The sequence below is a fragment of the Anopheles aquasalis genome, chromosome 2 (genome assembly GCF_943734665.1).
Source record: "Anopheles aquasalis chromosome 2, idAnoAquaMG_Q_19, whole genome shotgun sequence".
NCBI lineage: Eukaryota > Metazoa > Arthropoda > Insecta > Diptera > Culicidae > Anopheles > Anopheles aquasalis.
Window position 1 is genome coordinate 83,102,080 of NC_064877.1, and position 13,567 is coordinate 83,115,646.

The following is a 13,567-nucleotide window of genomic DNA, read 5'->3' on the forward strand; positions in this document are numbered from 1 at the left end:
CAGCAACAAAGATCGTCCGTCCGCCACACGCATACAGACAACGCGGCGACGGCGAGAGCACGCACACCGAAAGCCACATCATCGCGAACGTCAAACGGCGGGAGAAAGTGGCGGAGAAAAGTGTCCTTATCGGTTGGGGGTAAGTGGTTTGATAATGGTTTTAAAAAAAATTACAATTTTATCTATTTCTTCTTCTCCTTCCTTTCCGAACGGCAGCAGTTTGTCTGGGAACCCGCGCGCCTACGTAAACGGAGGGAACGGTCAGCTGTTTTTTGTTGTGGTAAACGTCATCCCCCCCTCGTTTCAAGGCCAAACGCCGTGGAGAGCCCTTCCTAGAATCAGCAGCAGGTAAGAAATTCGATTTCCATTCAATAGTAATGGCGGTGGCCACAACACCGAACCATATGATTGATAAGTGGAGTAAAGAAACAAAGCACTCCGCACTGCCCTCGCTTTGTTTCCACAGTTCCCCTCAAGGTCATCGTATACCGGCTTGCTTGTTTTGATTGCGCCTGCCTAGTCGATTCGGTTGCTTTCTCTAATTGCTTTTTGATCATTTCAGGGGCCCCCGGTAGGTAGAACAAGGAGAGACCGAAATGTTGGCGAAGCATACGCTAATTGTGACGCCCCGGCACTACCTGCGGTGGAGTGTGGTGCGATACAACCACACCCGACGAGGCGCATTGTATAATGTAGGTCATTAAGGGCAGGCAGACGAAGACCAGACAATAATGAAAAAAAAATACTATTTCCGCAGAAATGCTACCAGCTGCTGGGTGTGAATGAAAACTCGGATCAAAACACGGTCCGTCAGGCTTACCTGTCGCTCGTTAAACGCCTTCACCCAGACAGTGGCCACCCGGAGGCAAGCGCCGAGCGATTCCAGGAAGTTGATACGGCATTCCGTGTGTTGCAAGAGAAGTTCGCCAAAGCACGGCGCGGAATCGTGGAAGATCTGCAGGAACAGGTCAAGGTTTACGATATCAAACACACGGCACCGCAGCATCGGCAGTACCTGAGCTTCGATGGTATCGGCTACGGAACGCCGGCTCAAAGGCAGAAACAGTATCAAGCCGTTCGTGCCTCGCGAGCACAGGAACGGGTGCTCGAGCACCGTCTTTCGAAGGCGCAAGCCTCCGAATCGGCCCTCATGAAGAAGGGTGACTACTTTAAGAAGCACGAAATCAAAACCAAGTACGGCTACGATCGCGTCGTGGAGGATCTCATCCAGGAGGCCATCTCGCGCGGTGATTTCTCCAATCTGTCCGGCTTCGGTAAACCCCTACCCGACCATCAATCACAAAACCCGTACGTCGATTTCACCACGCACAAGATCAACAAAATTCTGCTCGATAATGGTTTCACACCCGAGTGGATCACACTCCACAAGGACCTCCGGGAGGCGACAGCTGTCCTGCGGGAAGAGTTGACGCGTGAACGAGCAAAACTTGGACCAGCACCACTAGGCGGCCGAGAGGAGCAACAGTGGGAGAAGCTGCTGGAAGAGTACCGACCGGATGAGTCAAGGATTAACAAAATGATCGACAAGTTCAACCTGATCGTGCCGATGCTCAACAAGCAGATGGTACGCCTCAATCTAGACCGGATTGCAGCGGAAATCCTAGCAACCGGGCCGGTTGCCAGCGTAACCACCGCCAAACGAACGCAACCAACGGCTGACGGGAGCGCGGAATCCACAAAGCCCGCAAAGAACTCCGATTCGGCCACAAATAAGTCTAGTCTTCTTGGTTTTATTGGTTCACTGTTTGGTTAGCAATTCGGTCAAACGTAACGAAATGAAATGAGTAAAAAAAGGGAAATAGAGAGAAAAAAGGCAACAACAAATCCATGGCACACGTTGTTGGTTGGTCCATTGGCTACAAGCAGCCAGTGTGGCACGGTGTATGGCATGATGACGACGATCGGCTTTTACGCGCTGCGCTGAAGCTGAACGAGCCCGTTCGCGACCAAACGTAAGGCTCGCGGATATGCTCGGTGTTCCGCTCGGTGGATGCGCTCGGTAAGCGTTTGCTCCGTGTCACCGGGTAGCACCGGTACACGCTCCTGCAGTATGATGGCCCCAGTATCGACCCCCTCATCGACGAAGTGCACCGTACAGCCCGACTCGAGATCACCGGCTTCGAGAGCTTGCCGCTGTGCGTGGGTTCCCTTGTGCTTCGGTAGCAACGCCGGGTGGATGTTGATCAACCGGCCCGCCCACCGGCGTACGAAATCGGCCGAAAGGATGCGCATAAATCCGGCCAAACACACCAGCTCGATCCGTTCCGCTTCCAGGACCTTCGAAACGGCCTCATCGAACTGCTCCCGTGTGTCGTAATCTCGATGGAGGATCACCTTCGACGGGATGTTAGCCATGGCCGCCCGTTCCAGTCCGAGCACTCCCGCCTTATTCGAAATGACGAGCACAATTTCGCCCCGGATGCCGGACGTCGTACTGCGCGTTGCATCGATCAACGCCTGAAGATTACTTCCCGTGCCGGAGATGAGCACCGCAATCCGCTTCACCGGCAACGTGCAGGTACGTTGGGCCGTCAGGAGAGTCTGCTCGAAGTCACGAACAATTACACGGGCTGCCGAAGTGTCCCGTTTCACCACACGACCGAGCGATTGTCCACCAACGTCGCGCAGCTGCTCGAGTACGGTTTGCTCGTGTTCCGGTGCTACCACTAGAACCATTCCTATGCCACAGTTGAACGTACGTAACATCTCTTCCGGCTGCACATTGCCAGCCCTCGCCAACCACCCGAAAATGGGCGGAATGTGAAGATCGGCAAGGTTCAAGAACGCGGCCATATCTGCCGGTAGCACACGGGGAAGGTTCTCCGTTAGTCCACCGCCGGTTATATGTGCGAGTGCCTTCACGCAACCACCGGCACCGATCAGTGGCTGCAACTCCCGTACGTAGATCTTCGTCGGTACGAGCAGTTCCTCGGCAAAGCTGCGGCCGGTTGCACTGAAGGGCGCCACATCGTGATACCGTAATCCACCAGCGTGTTCCAGTATTTTGTGTACCAAGCTGAACCCATTGCTATGCACTCCATTCGAGGGTAGTCCAATCAGGGCATCACCCGGTCGGATACTGTCGATGCGCGGTAGCATCTGCCGATGATCGACCACTCCGAGCGAGAATCCAGCCAGATCGTACACACCGGGTGCGTACATTCCAGGCATTTCGGCCGTTTCACCACCGAGCAGAGCACTGCCCGCTTGTCGGCACCCTTCGGCTATGCCCACGATCACCTGCTCGGCCACCGGTACATCCAATCGACCGCAGGCGTAGTAATCAAGGAACGAGCACGGATCGGCACCGTTACAGATGATATCGTTCACGCACATCGCCACAAGATCGATACCGATCGTGTGGTGTAGGTTCGCTGCCTGCGCAATCTTGAGCTTCGTTCCGACACCGTCCGTACCGAGCACCAGGATCGGATCGGCACACCCGTCCGTTAGACTGACGGCATCACGCAACCGAAACAGCCCACCGAACCCACCGAGACCACCCATCACGCCCGCTCGATTGGTCGATTTGGCATGCGGTTTGATACGGCGTACCAGCTCATCACCGGCTCCAATATCGACGCCACTGTCTTTGTACGAAATGGAAGTTTTCGTCTCTGGTCCCCGATACGGTGCCGCAACGCGTTCCAGCGCCTGCTTGAAGTTGTGCACGATCACCTGTTCGCCGGGACCCCGGCTAACGACCTTTCCGAGCAGAACTGCCCCGTGTGGTAACAGGTGCTTCCTCCATGCCGCTTGATCCCCATCACCGGTCACGATCACGACCATGCCGATACCACAGTTGAACGTTCGCAGCATTTCCCGCTCGCTCACGTTACCCTTCGCCGCCAGCCACCCAAAGATCGGTGGAATCGAAACACCGCTAAAGTCCAGCTCGACCGCTAGCTCTTCCGGCAGGACACGTGGCACATTCTCCGTCAATCCACCGCCTGTAATGTGAGCTAGCGCACGTACCGCTTCACCTTCCTGGCGAAGCATCGGTAACAGAGGGGCTACATAGAGGCGCGTTGGAGTGAGCAGCTCATCACCGAAGCTACTGCAACCATCCTCCGAGAACGGGGCCCGATCTTGCAGCTTCGTTGCGGTGTGCTCGAGGATACGGTTAACCAGGCTGAACCCATTGCTGTGCACTCCGCTCGAGGGGAGCCCGATGACGAGATCTCCTTCGCGGATCTGCTCGATCCGTGGTAGCAGCTGTCCGTGCTCGGCCACACCAACACAGTATCCGGCCAGATCGTACTTGCCCGGAGAGTACATGGATGGCATTTCGGCCGTTTCGCCACCGAGCAGTGCGCAGCGTGTCTCGCGGCATCCTTCCGCAATTCCCTTCACGATCATGGCAGCCGTCGGTACATCAAGCCGGCCACAGGCAATGTAATCGAGGAAGGCGAGTGGTTCCGCGCCAGCACACAGCACATCGTTCGCACACATGGCCACCAGATCGACACCGATCGTGTCCCAACAGTTGAGCGCTTCGGCTAGCTTCAGCTTCGTCCCAACGCCATCCGTACCCTGTACCAGTACCGGATCGCTATAGCGTACCTCCTTGCCCGTACGATCCTTGTACGTAACCTGCAACGGGGTAGAGGGGAAGAAGTGATGTTACTCTCGTGAGATTCACGCAATCTCACATGGGATGTCCTTACATCGTTCAAACGAAACAGTCCACCGAATCCACCCAAACCACCGATCACTCCAGGACGATTCGTTCCACGGGCCAGCGGTTTAATGCGCTGCACTAGCGCATCACCAGCGTCAATGTCGACACCGCTCGCCTTGTAAGACAGGCTGAGGCTGTAAATAGAAAGGGGAACGAAATGATGATTGTGGTTCCTTGCTTGGTTTTGTTCGAGGATCATTTTCCCCTCGCTCAATGAATCCCAACAACAGCGCCTCCGAGGTCATCGCTACAATGAATCCAATCAAAGTTCGCTCGAAAAAGGAACTCGATCGCACATGGATGGAAACAGATCGAATGGATTGCTTTGCCAATTTGCTGCCAAACCGCGTTTTATTCGAATTTCCCCGCATCCTCGGATTCATTCCCCGGTGTTGGATGAAATTTACTGTTTGAATGCTTTCTGCGCAATGTCCTGACGGTGCTGCGAACCATCGAACTGGATCGTACTGCAGGCGGCTGTAGCCAGGGCAGCGGCACGCTTGAGATCACCATCCAGCACCACACCGATCAGTACACGGCCACCGTTGGTGACGAACTCGCCTCGATCGTTACGTGCGACGCCACTGTGAAACACCAGATGATCCGGTCGGGCTGCTACGTCAGCGAGGCCTGCAAAAGGGAGAAGAAAAGGAAATGCAACTGGAAACTTGGCATCCAACGGGGCCACACTCGCGGCCCTGGTGTATTGCTAACCTTTGATAACGCAACCCTTGGTGGAGGTTTCCGGGTAGCCCTTGCTGGCCATTACGACACCGACGGCACTGCACGCCGGCCGGAACTGAAGCTGCACCTCGTGCAATCGTTCCTCGCACGTGGCCACCATTACCTCGTACAGGTCGGAGACGAGCAGTGGCAGGATGACCTGGGTCTCCGGATCACCAAACCGGCAGTTAAACTCCAACGTTTTCGGTCCATCCGGTGTCAGCATCATCCCGGCGTACAGGACGCCTTCCAATGGAGTTGGGCGCGGAAAGAGAAATGGAAAGTTAAACAACCAATCCGATGTGTGCATGGCCCATCGCGAGAATGGGAACGCGAGGACGAAACGCAATACAAAACAAATCAACAAACAAACGACAATAACAGCCACGCCACCACTGTTACTAAACGACCATCGATCGAATGAATCAAGTGGCTTAAACCGGCTTATCAGCTTCAAGGAAAGCGCGAAGGGCCACAGGACCGATCGGTGCAGGCTCGCCGCCTGTCCGGCCTACGTCAGATCGATTCCGTTCCGTTTTGTTTTGAATTGGCTTGCTACATTCTCGCTGGCAGCAGCAGCAGCACCACGTCGCGACGCAACTGACGACGAATCGATCTGACCTCTCTCGACGGCTTATCGCGTTATTCGATTCCAGCACGGTGGTGGCGGTGGCCCCATCATCCCCGAGCTATCCCGAAGCTTCTACAAGCTGGCAACAACACAAACGGCTCACCGAGGAAGGCCGCTGTGTTGTTAAGGCCGGTTGATCGGTCGATTGATCGATCGATCGATGGAAAATTAGGCTAGATACTCACCCTGATACGGAATGCCTTCCTTGCGCAACCCATCGACGGCTCGCTGCAGTACCTCGCGTACGACGAGTTCCAGTTCGGTCGGTTTGATAAGCGGACAGGGACAGTACGCACCCATACCGCCCGTGTTGGGCCCCCGATCTTGATCCTGCAAACGCTTGTGATCCTGAGCCGGCAGCATAACGCGCACGGTGCGCGAATCGACGAAGGCCAGCACGGAAACCTCCTCCCCCGTTAGCCGTTCCTCAACGACCACCACCTCACCGGCCGCTCCGAACCGTCGATCGCCCAGTATCTCGTCGACGGCTGCACAAGCCTGATCGATCGTATCGGCCACGATGACGCCCTTACCGGCCGCCAGTCCACTCGCCTTCACGACCAGCGCCGCATACGGTGCCGATCGGATAAAGGACTTTGCTTCGTCCGGGTTAGTAAACGAGGCGTACCGGGCCGTCGGTATGCCGTGGCGGTGCATAAAGTCCTTGGACCAGTTTTTGTCCGCCTCAATCCGGGCACCACGTTTTCCCGGGCCGAAACAGCGAACACCGCCCTGGCGCAGCTCATCGCCCAATCCATCGGCAAGTGGATCTTCCGGTCCGACCACAACCAGATCGATGCCGATCTTCTTACACCAACGAACGATCGCCTGTAGGGGTCGCCAAGAGTCACGATGGGGAAGGAGATGATCATTGATTTGATGCTCCTCAGCGCCAAACGGATCCGCAAACTCACCGCAAAATCCTTAACGTTCACATCGGCCACGGGTTGTACCTTCGGAACGGAACAGATCCCGGGGCTGCCCGGTAGGGCGTACACCGTGCTCACATGCTCGCTACGGGACAGTTTCCAGCAGATCGCGTGCTCACGACCACCGGAACCGATTACCAGCACCTTCGTAGCCATTCAACGATCGTTACCCTACGGCGTGCACGCACAGACACAGTCACAGACGCGCGCTTTCGCTTTCGCCTCAACGAGTTAAATTCCGCGGCGGCACACACGCGAACAGAACCGGGAACTGCGGAGCTATCTAATTGAGAATGATTTGAAGCCTGTTAGCTTCCAGTATCAGCAGCAGCAGCAGTAGCAGAAGATGGATTACTATCAAGCGGAACGATGATGATTGTACGCGCACGATTCCACTCCAGGCTTTGCTCCTCTCGATGGAGGTCGAGCGATCTTTGCGAGCCGACCGTCCGATGCACCGTAACTTGTAGCCACCATCGTAATTCTGGTTTCAGAGAGTCGCTTTAATGATGGAGCCTAGCCCGGTGGCTCTCTGGGCGGACGGGATTTAAGCCATGATCGCGCGAAGACGCTCTTTCTCTCTCTCTCGGTCCATGTGGAGCTCTCTCACCTCGATCCCGGAACGCGCAACGTGATGCGATCGTTGATGGAATCCTTATACGCTGTCGCTGCTTGATGCTCGAGAGAACTCGAAAGCACGCGGTACGCCGTTTCCTTTGGTGAATGCATGCGGCATCGATCGGTTGCCTTGTTCGAGATTTCTAAGGCGGTTCCAGATTAAGGGAATCTAGAATAGAACATTTGGATTTTGATCATCTATTTCAGCGTAGACGAGGAATAGGAAACACTAATTCTTTGTTGCGCTTTTCCCAAATCCGTTCATTATCCTGCCGCTAGAATCCTTTTAGACCATTTTGATTGGCAATGTAAACTTGGATTGGTTGCGTTAATACGATCCGGTGTGTGGCTTGGTGAGCGTAGCACGTGGTGCCGGCTTTCTGCCACGTTGCTACAGTCACCATGGTAACAACAGGTAACAATAAATCTGCAGACGCATCCGGGATTACGGTCACATTCGACACGTTTGCTTCGGATATGTCATGGAAATGAAAAATCCCGCGATATTTCGTTGCACCATCCTCATTATTTATAAACATGATTTATACATAACGCATAAAGTAATAAAAACATATGAATTCAAAAAAAAAAGATCTGCATATAATATGCCGATGATTGTGTGGTATCTTGTATCTTGTTACTTTAATGTGTCCGTCCATCCGCCACAGTACAACGTAGAATTTTTTGGGGGAGTTTGAGTTATCTATTCGCGCGTTCGGTCGAGGTGTTTGGGATCAACATCAGCAGGTTCCAATCTTTATCGAATGCGTACAAATTCGTTTAGTTCCAACAGAGATACAGTATGATAGAGAGAGAGAGAGAGATGGAAATGAATGATGGAATATGGGAGCTAGCGCATCGGTCAATGCAGAAAGCAACACGGTTTGCGGCTTTTGCATCGCCAGGCGACTGATGATGCTCTCGAACTGCGGTTCGTTGGATTCACGGGCCTGTGATTACAATTTAAATTTCACATCGAGCAGAATTTTTTTCGAAATTCGTGGAAACATGGTCAAGAAGAAGATGTAAACGACTCAGTATTCCGTATCGGTTATGGGAGTGGTAATAATTATTGAAGAAAAGAAAAACCAAATGTAAGCGTGATCCAGCCCGTTTATACACAGCTCAGCGAAGCTGATCGGTGTCCTTCAGCTAGCTACCGGCGCATGTTGAACCCTTGCGAACCATCCGGACCGGCTGGTAGGCGTAGCAGATTTTGATTACCTCCATTCGGCGGTGCTCCTCCACCAGAACTTCCTTTACCACCACCACTACCGTACCCGATGCCACCGTACACTCCGGGATGGCCGCCGGGATGCTGCACCGAAAGACCGTGTCCCATCAACGACATTAACGGCCCAGCTGTACCATTCATATCACCAACACCAACACCAACACCGCCACCACCGTAAGCTGATCCTTTTGAGTAATATCCTCCTCCTGTACCACCGTTGCCACCGCTACCACCAGCCAGTCCGCCGGTACGTGCGCCCCCGCCGTTAAAGTAGGGATGAGGAGATGGACCATTCATCGGTGGAACAAAGTGTGGATGCTGCGGCTGGTGCTGCTGGTATGGAAGCGGAAGCCCACCGTTTGGGAACGGATTGTGGTGCGGATGGTGCTGCATTGCTGGATGGGAACCATGCATCGCCGGATGGTTCGGAAGTGTGGGCAGTGGTGGTGGTGACGAATAGAACAAGGGCTGCTGTTGTCGATATGGTGGATGGAAATGGCGAAAGTTGTTACCACCACCGCTACCACCACCGCCGCCGTTATTATTTGCACTAGCCCCACCGACTCCACTTGCGCCTGTTGCAGCGTTGCCTGCTGTGTTGTTGCCACTACTACTGCTATTGCTGCTACTGCTGTTGTTGTTGTTGGTGTTGTTATTGATGGCGTTTGTTCGACTTCCGTTCGCTGGAGAACTGGTCTTTTTGTTGCTCCTGTGGGGGGAAGGAAAACACATCCGATAACGAACTGATGCACTCGAGTTATCGCCTCCGGAGCGAGGATGGGAAACCCTTACTCTGTCTCGTCTTCGTCGCCGTGGGCTGAACCGAGAATACGCAATCGGGCTTCGGCGTACTCCTGTTTCCGTTGATCGAGTGATTTTGGTTGAGCCTTCGGTTTGTTCTCCAGAGGGCTCTTATCGGTGCCGCTATTCGATTGTGGACGCCGCAGGATCTGCATCGGCCGCTGTACCATCTTGGGCTTCAGCTCTTCCTCGAGCGTCTCGGGAAGGGTGGGCTGACGTGCCGTCGAACTCCCGTTAACGCGACCCGTCGCTTCACCACCCGGATCCGCCTTGGGCGGGCTCGTGTTTTTCAGTATCTTTATCGTACCGGGCAACTGTGGACGGTGCAAAAAAAAGGGGGAATGATGGTCAATCAAATCCGAACAAGGTCAACGATGAGTGGTGGAGGAGGGGGAGCAGGTGCAGCGGAACAACGACAACGACATCCGCTCGATAACCTACCCGATCCTCGTCGATTTCCTCCCAGCTCTCGGCCAGGCACGGGGCGGCTGCAGGTTTGCTGGACATTATTGCGATGATTCTTCCTTTTTGGGATTCTCCCTACAATGACTTCCTCCCGCGAACCGAACAGCAATCCGTTCCCGTCTCCGTACCTCACCAGATCGACGGCGAGCTCCCGCGCGGGCTGCGTATGGAAGGGTGGATGGTTGGCGAGTAGCGCGCCCACTACAAGGCGAAGGCCGTGGCCGGGGCAGGAAATCACTGGGCAGAACTAGGGATTTACGGGAGTCACGCAGCCAGCAATTTTTGGCCTGCCCCGAAACCAGAAATTTTCCTCTTCGTCCTCCTCTTACGACGGCAGCTGTGGTCGGCTAAAGACGGCAAAGGTCGGCTAATGGTCGGCTGTCCATGCTGTCACACCATGCCGTGACACTTCCAACCCGTTTTGAACCGGAGCTGGCAACCCGGATTGCTGGCAAAGTTCGATAAATTAAAAGCAGAAAACTCGGAATTACTCTAAAAAATTAGCAAACATTAAGATGATAAATGTGCGAGAATAGCTGCACCATTTATGCGTTTAAAATGTGATCGTGTGGATGCGTAAAAAGATTCAGCTCCGTTTGTTAGCCGTGATAGTCTGGCCGAGGGTTGAGGCGCCGCCGCCGGCTGAAACACCATTTTTTGCTCCGTTCGTTGTGTTGTGCCGCGTAAAATAGTTCGGTCCTGGTTAAATAGTTCAGCTGCGGGAAAAGAGTGCCTTGATTGAAGAAAACACCGCATCCGACTTAAAATCGGCGCTGGAGAGTGTCCCGAAAAAAAATCCCCGTGACGCCGAGATAAACCGTGCAGCAGCGCATCCGGATTGCCGATGTGACCGTGGTGCTAAAAAACGGCCATAGAAAAATCCGAAAACCGAGGAAAGAAACGCGTGGAACCATCAACCCGCAGTACGCCGCAGGCTGAGCGCTGCGCATCCGCCAGAACCATCATGGCCAGCCAAGCGATAATGGACACACAGCCAGCTACCGAAAGCCAAGCCGTTAGCCAGTGCACGCTGTTGGAGAGCCAGCCACAGGAGAAGCGCGTTTACGGGCGGCTGTGCGCTAAGAACGTGCAAATCAGAAGCCTCGGTACTAAATCCCCCATCTTCTACATTTCTCCGCTTGCTTCGACCACCAGTGGCTACGGTACCAGTCTGTTTCCCATCGAATCATCAACTGCCGGTTGTTGGTTTGGTATCCTTTATTCCGTTGCACTACATCCTGGCGAATGCACCCATCCTGCTGGTCGCTCTAATCCGGTATCGTACTAATCCGTTTGCATGGTTTTTATCTTCTTAAGATCTTCGCGATGGCGTGTTTTCAGTCGGTCGCGATTCTAATTGTCAGCTGTCCTTGGATACGGAGCACATGCCCGAAAAAAAACTGAGCCGCGTATCGAAGGTTCACTTTTCCATCGAGAAACAGGAGGACGAATTTGATGCTCCAGTTTATATCACAGTAAGTGGAGGCCTCATTGGGGCTGGGGACTCGCACTTTCCAATCAGCGAGGCACGATTATCCTTTCGCTTTTCTAATTTTACAGGATAAATCCCGAAACGGGACCTACTTGAATGGAAAGCTTATCGGTACGAACCGGCAGAGGTTGCTGAAGGATGGGGATGTGATTTCGATCTGCTATGCCGAGCTGAAGGCTTTTTCCTATATGGAGCTCCGGCTGACCGGCGACAGACTACAGCTGGCTCGCGATCTGCCTGCAAAATACTATATTGGCCGCATCCTGGGGTCTGGTGCTTGTGGTGTGGTGTATCTGCTCCATCATACCGAAACCTGCCAGCCATTCGCATTAAAGCAGGTAGTGAAACAAAAGATGAGCGAGCAACAGACCCGACAACGAGCTCTCAACGATCCCGCGCGTGTAATGAACGAGGTTAACATTATGAAAAACCTTGATCATGTAAGTAGGAAACGATCACTCGGACTCGTCCGTTACGGATTGTAATCCTGGCGCAAATCGATGTAATGTCCTTCATCTCGTCCCGCTTCTATAGCCCTGTGTGATTCGGATGCACGATATCATCGATAAACCGCACTCACTGTACATGGTCCTGGAGTACATGAAGGGAGGTGATCTACTTTCGCGCATTCTCGCCAACAAGAGGCTGCCGGAGAAAACCTCCAAGCTGTTCTTCCTCCAGATGTGCCACGCTGTCAAGTACCTGCACAGCCAAGGTAAGAACCGGATTCGATTCATATTTCCAAATGCTGATTTGTTGTTAAAATCACCAAGCCCGGTTTCGGGACCAACATGTGATCCGTTTTCTTCTGTTTCCTTTTTACTCTATCCTTCGTTCGTTCGGTAGAGAAACGGAAAACGAACATCTTCTGAGCTAAGTTAGCCAGGTAGAATCCCTTTTTTGAAGAGCACGGACAAAAACCGAATGTGTTATTGACCTTCGCAGGGCAATCTATTGTCTTGTTTCTTCTTCTCGTTTTTATGATTGATTTTTGTGTTTTGTTATCGAAAGATAAATCTTCGTATTCGAAATACAAAGTTTCGATATAGGAATGCTCTCAATTCAGAGCATCGTCTGCACATTATATTCTATCTGTATTGATCACATGTTGGTTAGAATGGTAAATAGCTGTAGATGAACAGCTTGCTCTTCATACAATGACTACTAAGTTAACCATATCTCAGTCTGCTGTTGCAACTGATCGAGATTCATGTTTATTGCATCTTCCGGGGGCAGGCATTACGCATCGGGATCTGAAACCGGATAACATCCTACTGGCGGATGAGGAAGAATACACGTTGCTGAAAGTGTCGGACTTTGGGCTGAGCCGGTTCGTCGGTAAGAACTCGGTGATGCGCACACTTTGCGGCACCCCCATGTACGTGGCCCCGGAAGTGTTACTTACACGAGGGACCGGGAGCTACACGCCCAAAGTAGACATCTGGGGCCTTGGCGTAGTCCTTTACACCATGCTGAGTGGTACGATGCCTTTCTCGGATGATTTTGGAACACCGGCCGTCGAACAGATCAAGCGTGGCAAGTTCAGCTTCCGTCATCCCATCTGGCGGACCGTGTCATCAAAAGCGAAAAAACTCATCTACGAAATACTAAACATCAACCCAAAAGAACGACCATCCATCGATACCGTGCTCGCCAGCACTTGGATGCGCGATCCGGACGTGATCGCCGAGGCGGAGCGCTTGATGGAAACGCAACTAACGAAGCGACGACCGCAGATGGAACCTCCTCGCGCACCAAATACGCTCTCCGATGTGGAAAATAACAATACGGCCCGGTCCACTGCGGGCCGAGTTTTCCAACCACCCAGAAAGAAGCAGCGAGTGTGATGGAAATGGTGTCCGCAATCCCGCAGAAAGCCATCGTCATAGTTCAAATCTCGTCGTTACAGTTCTAATCTCAGTGAAAAGGACACCGGGGCAACGGACCAGCTTCGCTGGGAAGCGGCATATTT

General features: G+C 53.2%; 4 protein-coding genes across 6 annotated transcripts in view; 2 read left to right on the forward strand and 2 right to left on the reverse strand.

The window, feature by feature from the left end:
• LOC126572440 (dnaJ homolog subfamily C member 28) lies at positions 1–1,784 on the forward strand. Of its 2 annotated transcripts, none has more exons than XM_050231766.1 (4): positions 1–139; positions 217–348; positions 563–692; positions 758–1,784. In XM_050231766.1, exons 3-4 carry the CDS (start codon positions 597–599, stop codon positions 1,772–1,774), a joined length of 1,113 nt encoding a protein of 370 aa, XP_050087723.1. In that variant the 5' UTR covers positions 1–139; positions 217–348; positions 563–596; the 3' UTR covers positions 1,775–1,784. The 2 variants fall into 2 exon arrangements, with proteins under 2 accessions (XP_050087723.1, XP_050087724.1); XM_050231767.1 differs by having other exon boundaries at positions 69–139; positions 220–348.
• Positions 1,732–7,644, reverse strand: LOC126572425 (trifunctional purine biosynthetic protein adenosine-3). Its single transcript, XM_050231736.1, has 6 exons — positions 6,971–7,644; positions 6,242–6,884; positions 5,417–5,671; positions 5,110–5,332; positions 4,689–4,836; positions 1,732–4,614 (listed from the first exon to the last, which is right to left on the reverse strand). The coding sequence occupies exons 1-6, from the start codon at positions 7,139–7,141 to the stop codon at positions 1,930–1,932; spliced, it is 4,125 nt and encodes a 1,374-aa protein (XP_050087693.1). The 5' UTR covers positions 7,142–7,644; the 3' UTR covers positions 1,732–1,929.
• A 463-nt stretch (positions 7,645–8,107) lies between these two features.
• On the reverse strand, positions 8,108–10,437 carry LOC126572439 (type-2 histone deacetylase 1). Its single transcript, XM_050231765.1, has 3 exons — positions 10,080–10,437; positions 9,630–9,952; positions 8,108–9,546 (listed from the first exon to the last, which is right to left on the reverse strand). Exons 1-3 carry the CDS (start codon positions 10,143–10,145, stop codon positions 8,760–8,762), a joined length of 1,176 nt encoding a protein of 391 aa, XP_050087722.1. The 5' UTR covers positions 10,146–10,437; the 3' UTR covers positions 8,108–8,759.
• Positions 10,438–10,807: 370 nt separating this feature from the next.
• LOC126572435 (ovarian-specific serine/threonine-protein kinase Lok) overlaps positions 10,808–13,567 on the forward strand; it is a 3,361-nt gene continuing 601 nt past the window's right edge. Inside the window, exons 1-5 of one of the 2 annotated variants that reach the window (XM_050231758.1) lie at positions 10,808–11,266; positions 11,421–11,578; positions 11,664–12,035; positions 12,130–12,310; positions 12,832–13,567. The exon at positions 12,832–13,567 is cut by the window's right edge and continues 601 nt beyond it. In XM_050231758.1, coding sequence (XP_050087715.1) covers positions 11,068–11,266; positions 11,421–11,578; positions 11,664–12,035; positions 12,130–12,310; positions 12,832–13,442 — 1,521 coding nt within the window. In that variant the 5' untranslated portion in view covers positions 10,808–11,067 and the 3' untranslated portion in view covers positions 13,443–13,567. The remainder of the gene's footprint in view (positions 11,267–11,420; positions 11,579–11,663; positions 12,036–12,129; positions 12,311–12,831) is intronic. The other variant, XM_050231759.1, reaches the window with a different exon arrangement.

Coding starts and splice junctions, on each gene's coding strand:
- LOC126572440 (XM_050231766.1), top strand. CDS start 597: ATGTTGGCGAAGCATACGCTAATTGTGACGCCCCGGCACTACCTGCGG. Junction 693..757: donor GACGAGGCGCATTGTATAAT/GTAGGTCATTAA, acceptor CTATTTCCGCAG/AAATGCTACCAGCTGCTGGG.
- LOC126572425 (XM_050231736.1), bottom strand. CDS start 7,141: ATGGCTACGAAGGTGCTGGTAATCGGTTCCGGTGGTCGTGAGCACGCG. Junction 4,837..5,109: donor GCGCAGAAAGCATTCAAACA/GTAAATTTCATC, acceptor TTCTATTTACAG/CCTCAGCCTGTCTTACAAGG. Junction 4,615..4,688: donor GACTGTTTCGTTTGAACGAT/GTAAGGACATCC, acceptor ACCCCGTTGCAG/GTTACGTACAAGGATCGTAC.
- LOC126572439 (XM_050231765.1), bottom strand. CDS start 10,145: ATGTCCAGCAAACCTGCAGCCGCCCCGTGCCTGGCCGAGAGCTGGGAG. Junction 9,953..10,079: donor AGGAAATCGACGAGGATCGG/GTAGGTTATCGA, acceptor CACCGTCCACAG/TTGCCCGGTACGATAAAGAT. Junction 9,547..9,629: donor GGCGACGAAGACGAGACAGA/GTAAGGGTTTCC, acceptor TTCCCCCCACAG/GAGCAACAAAAAGACCAGTT.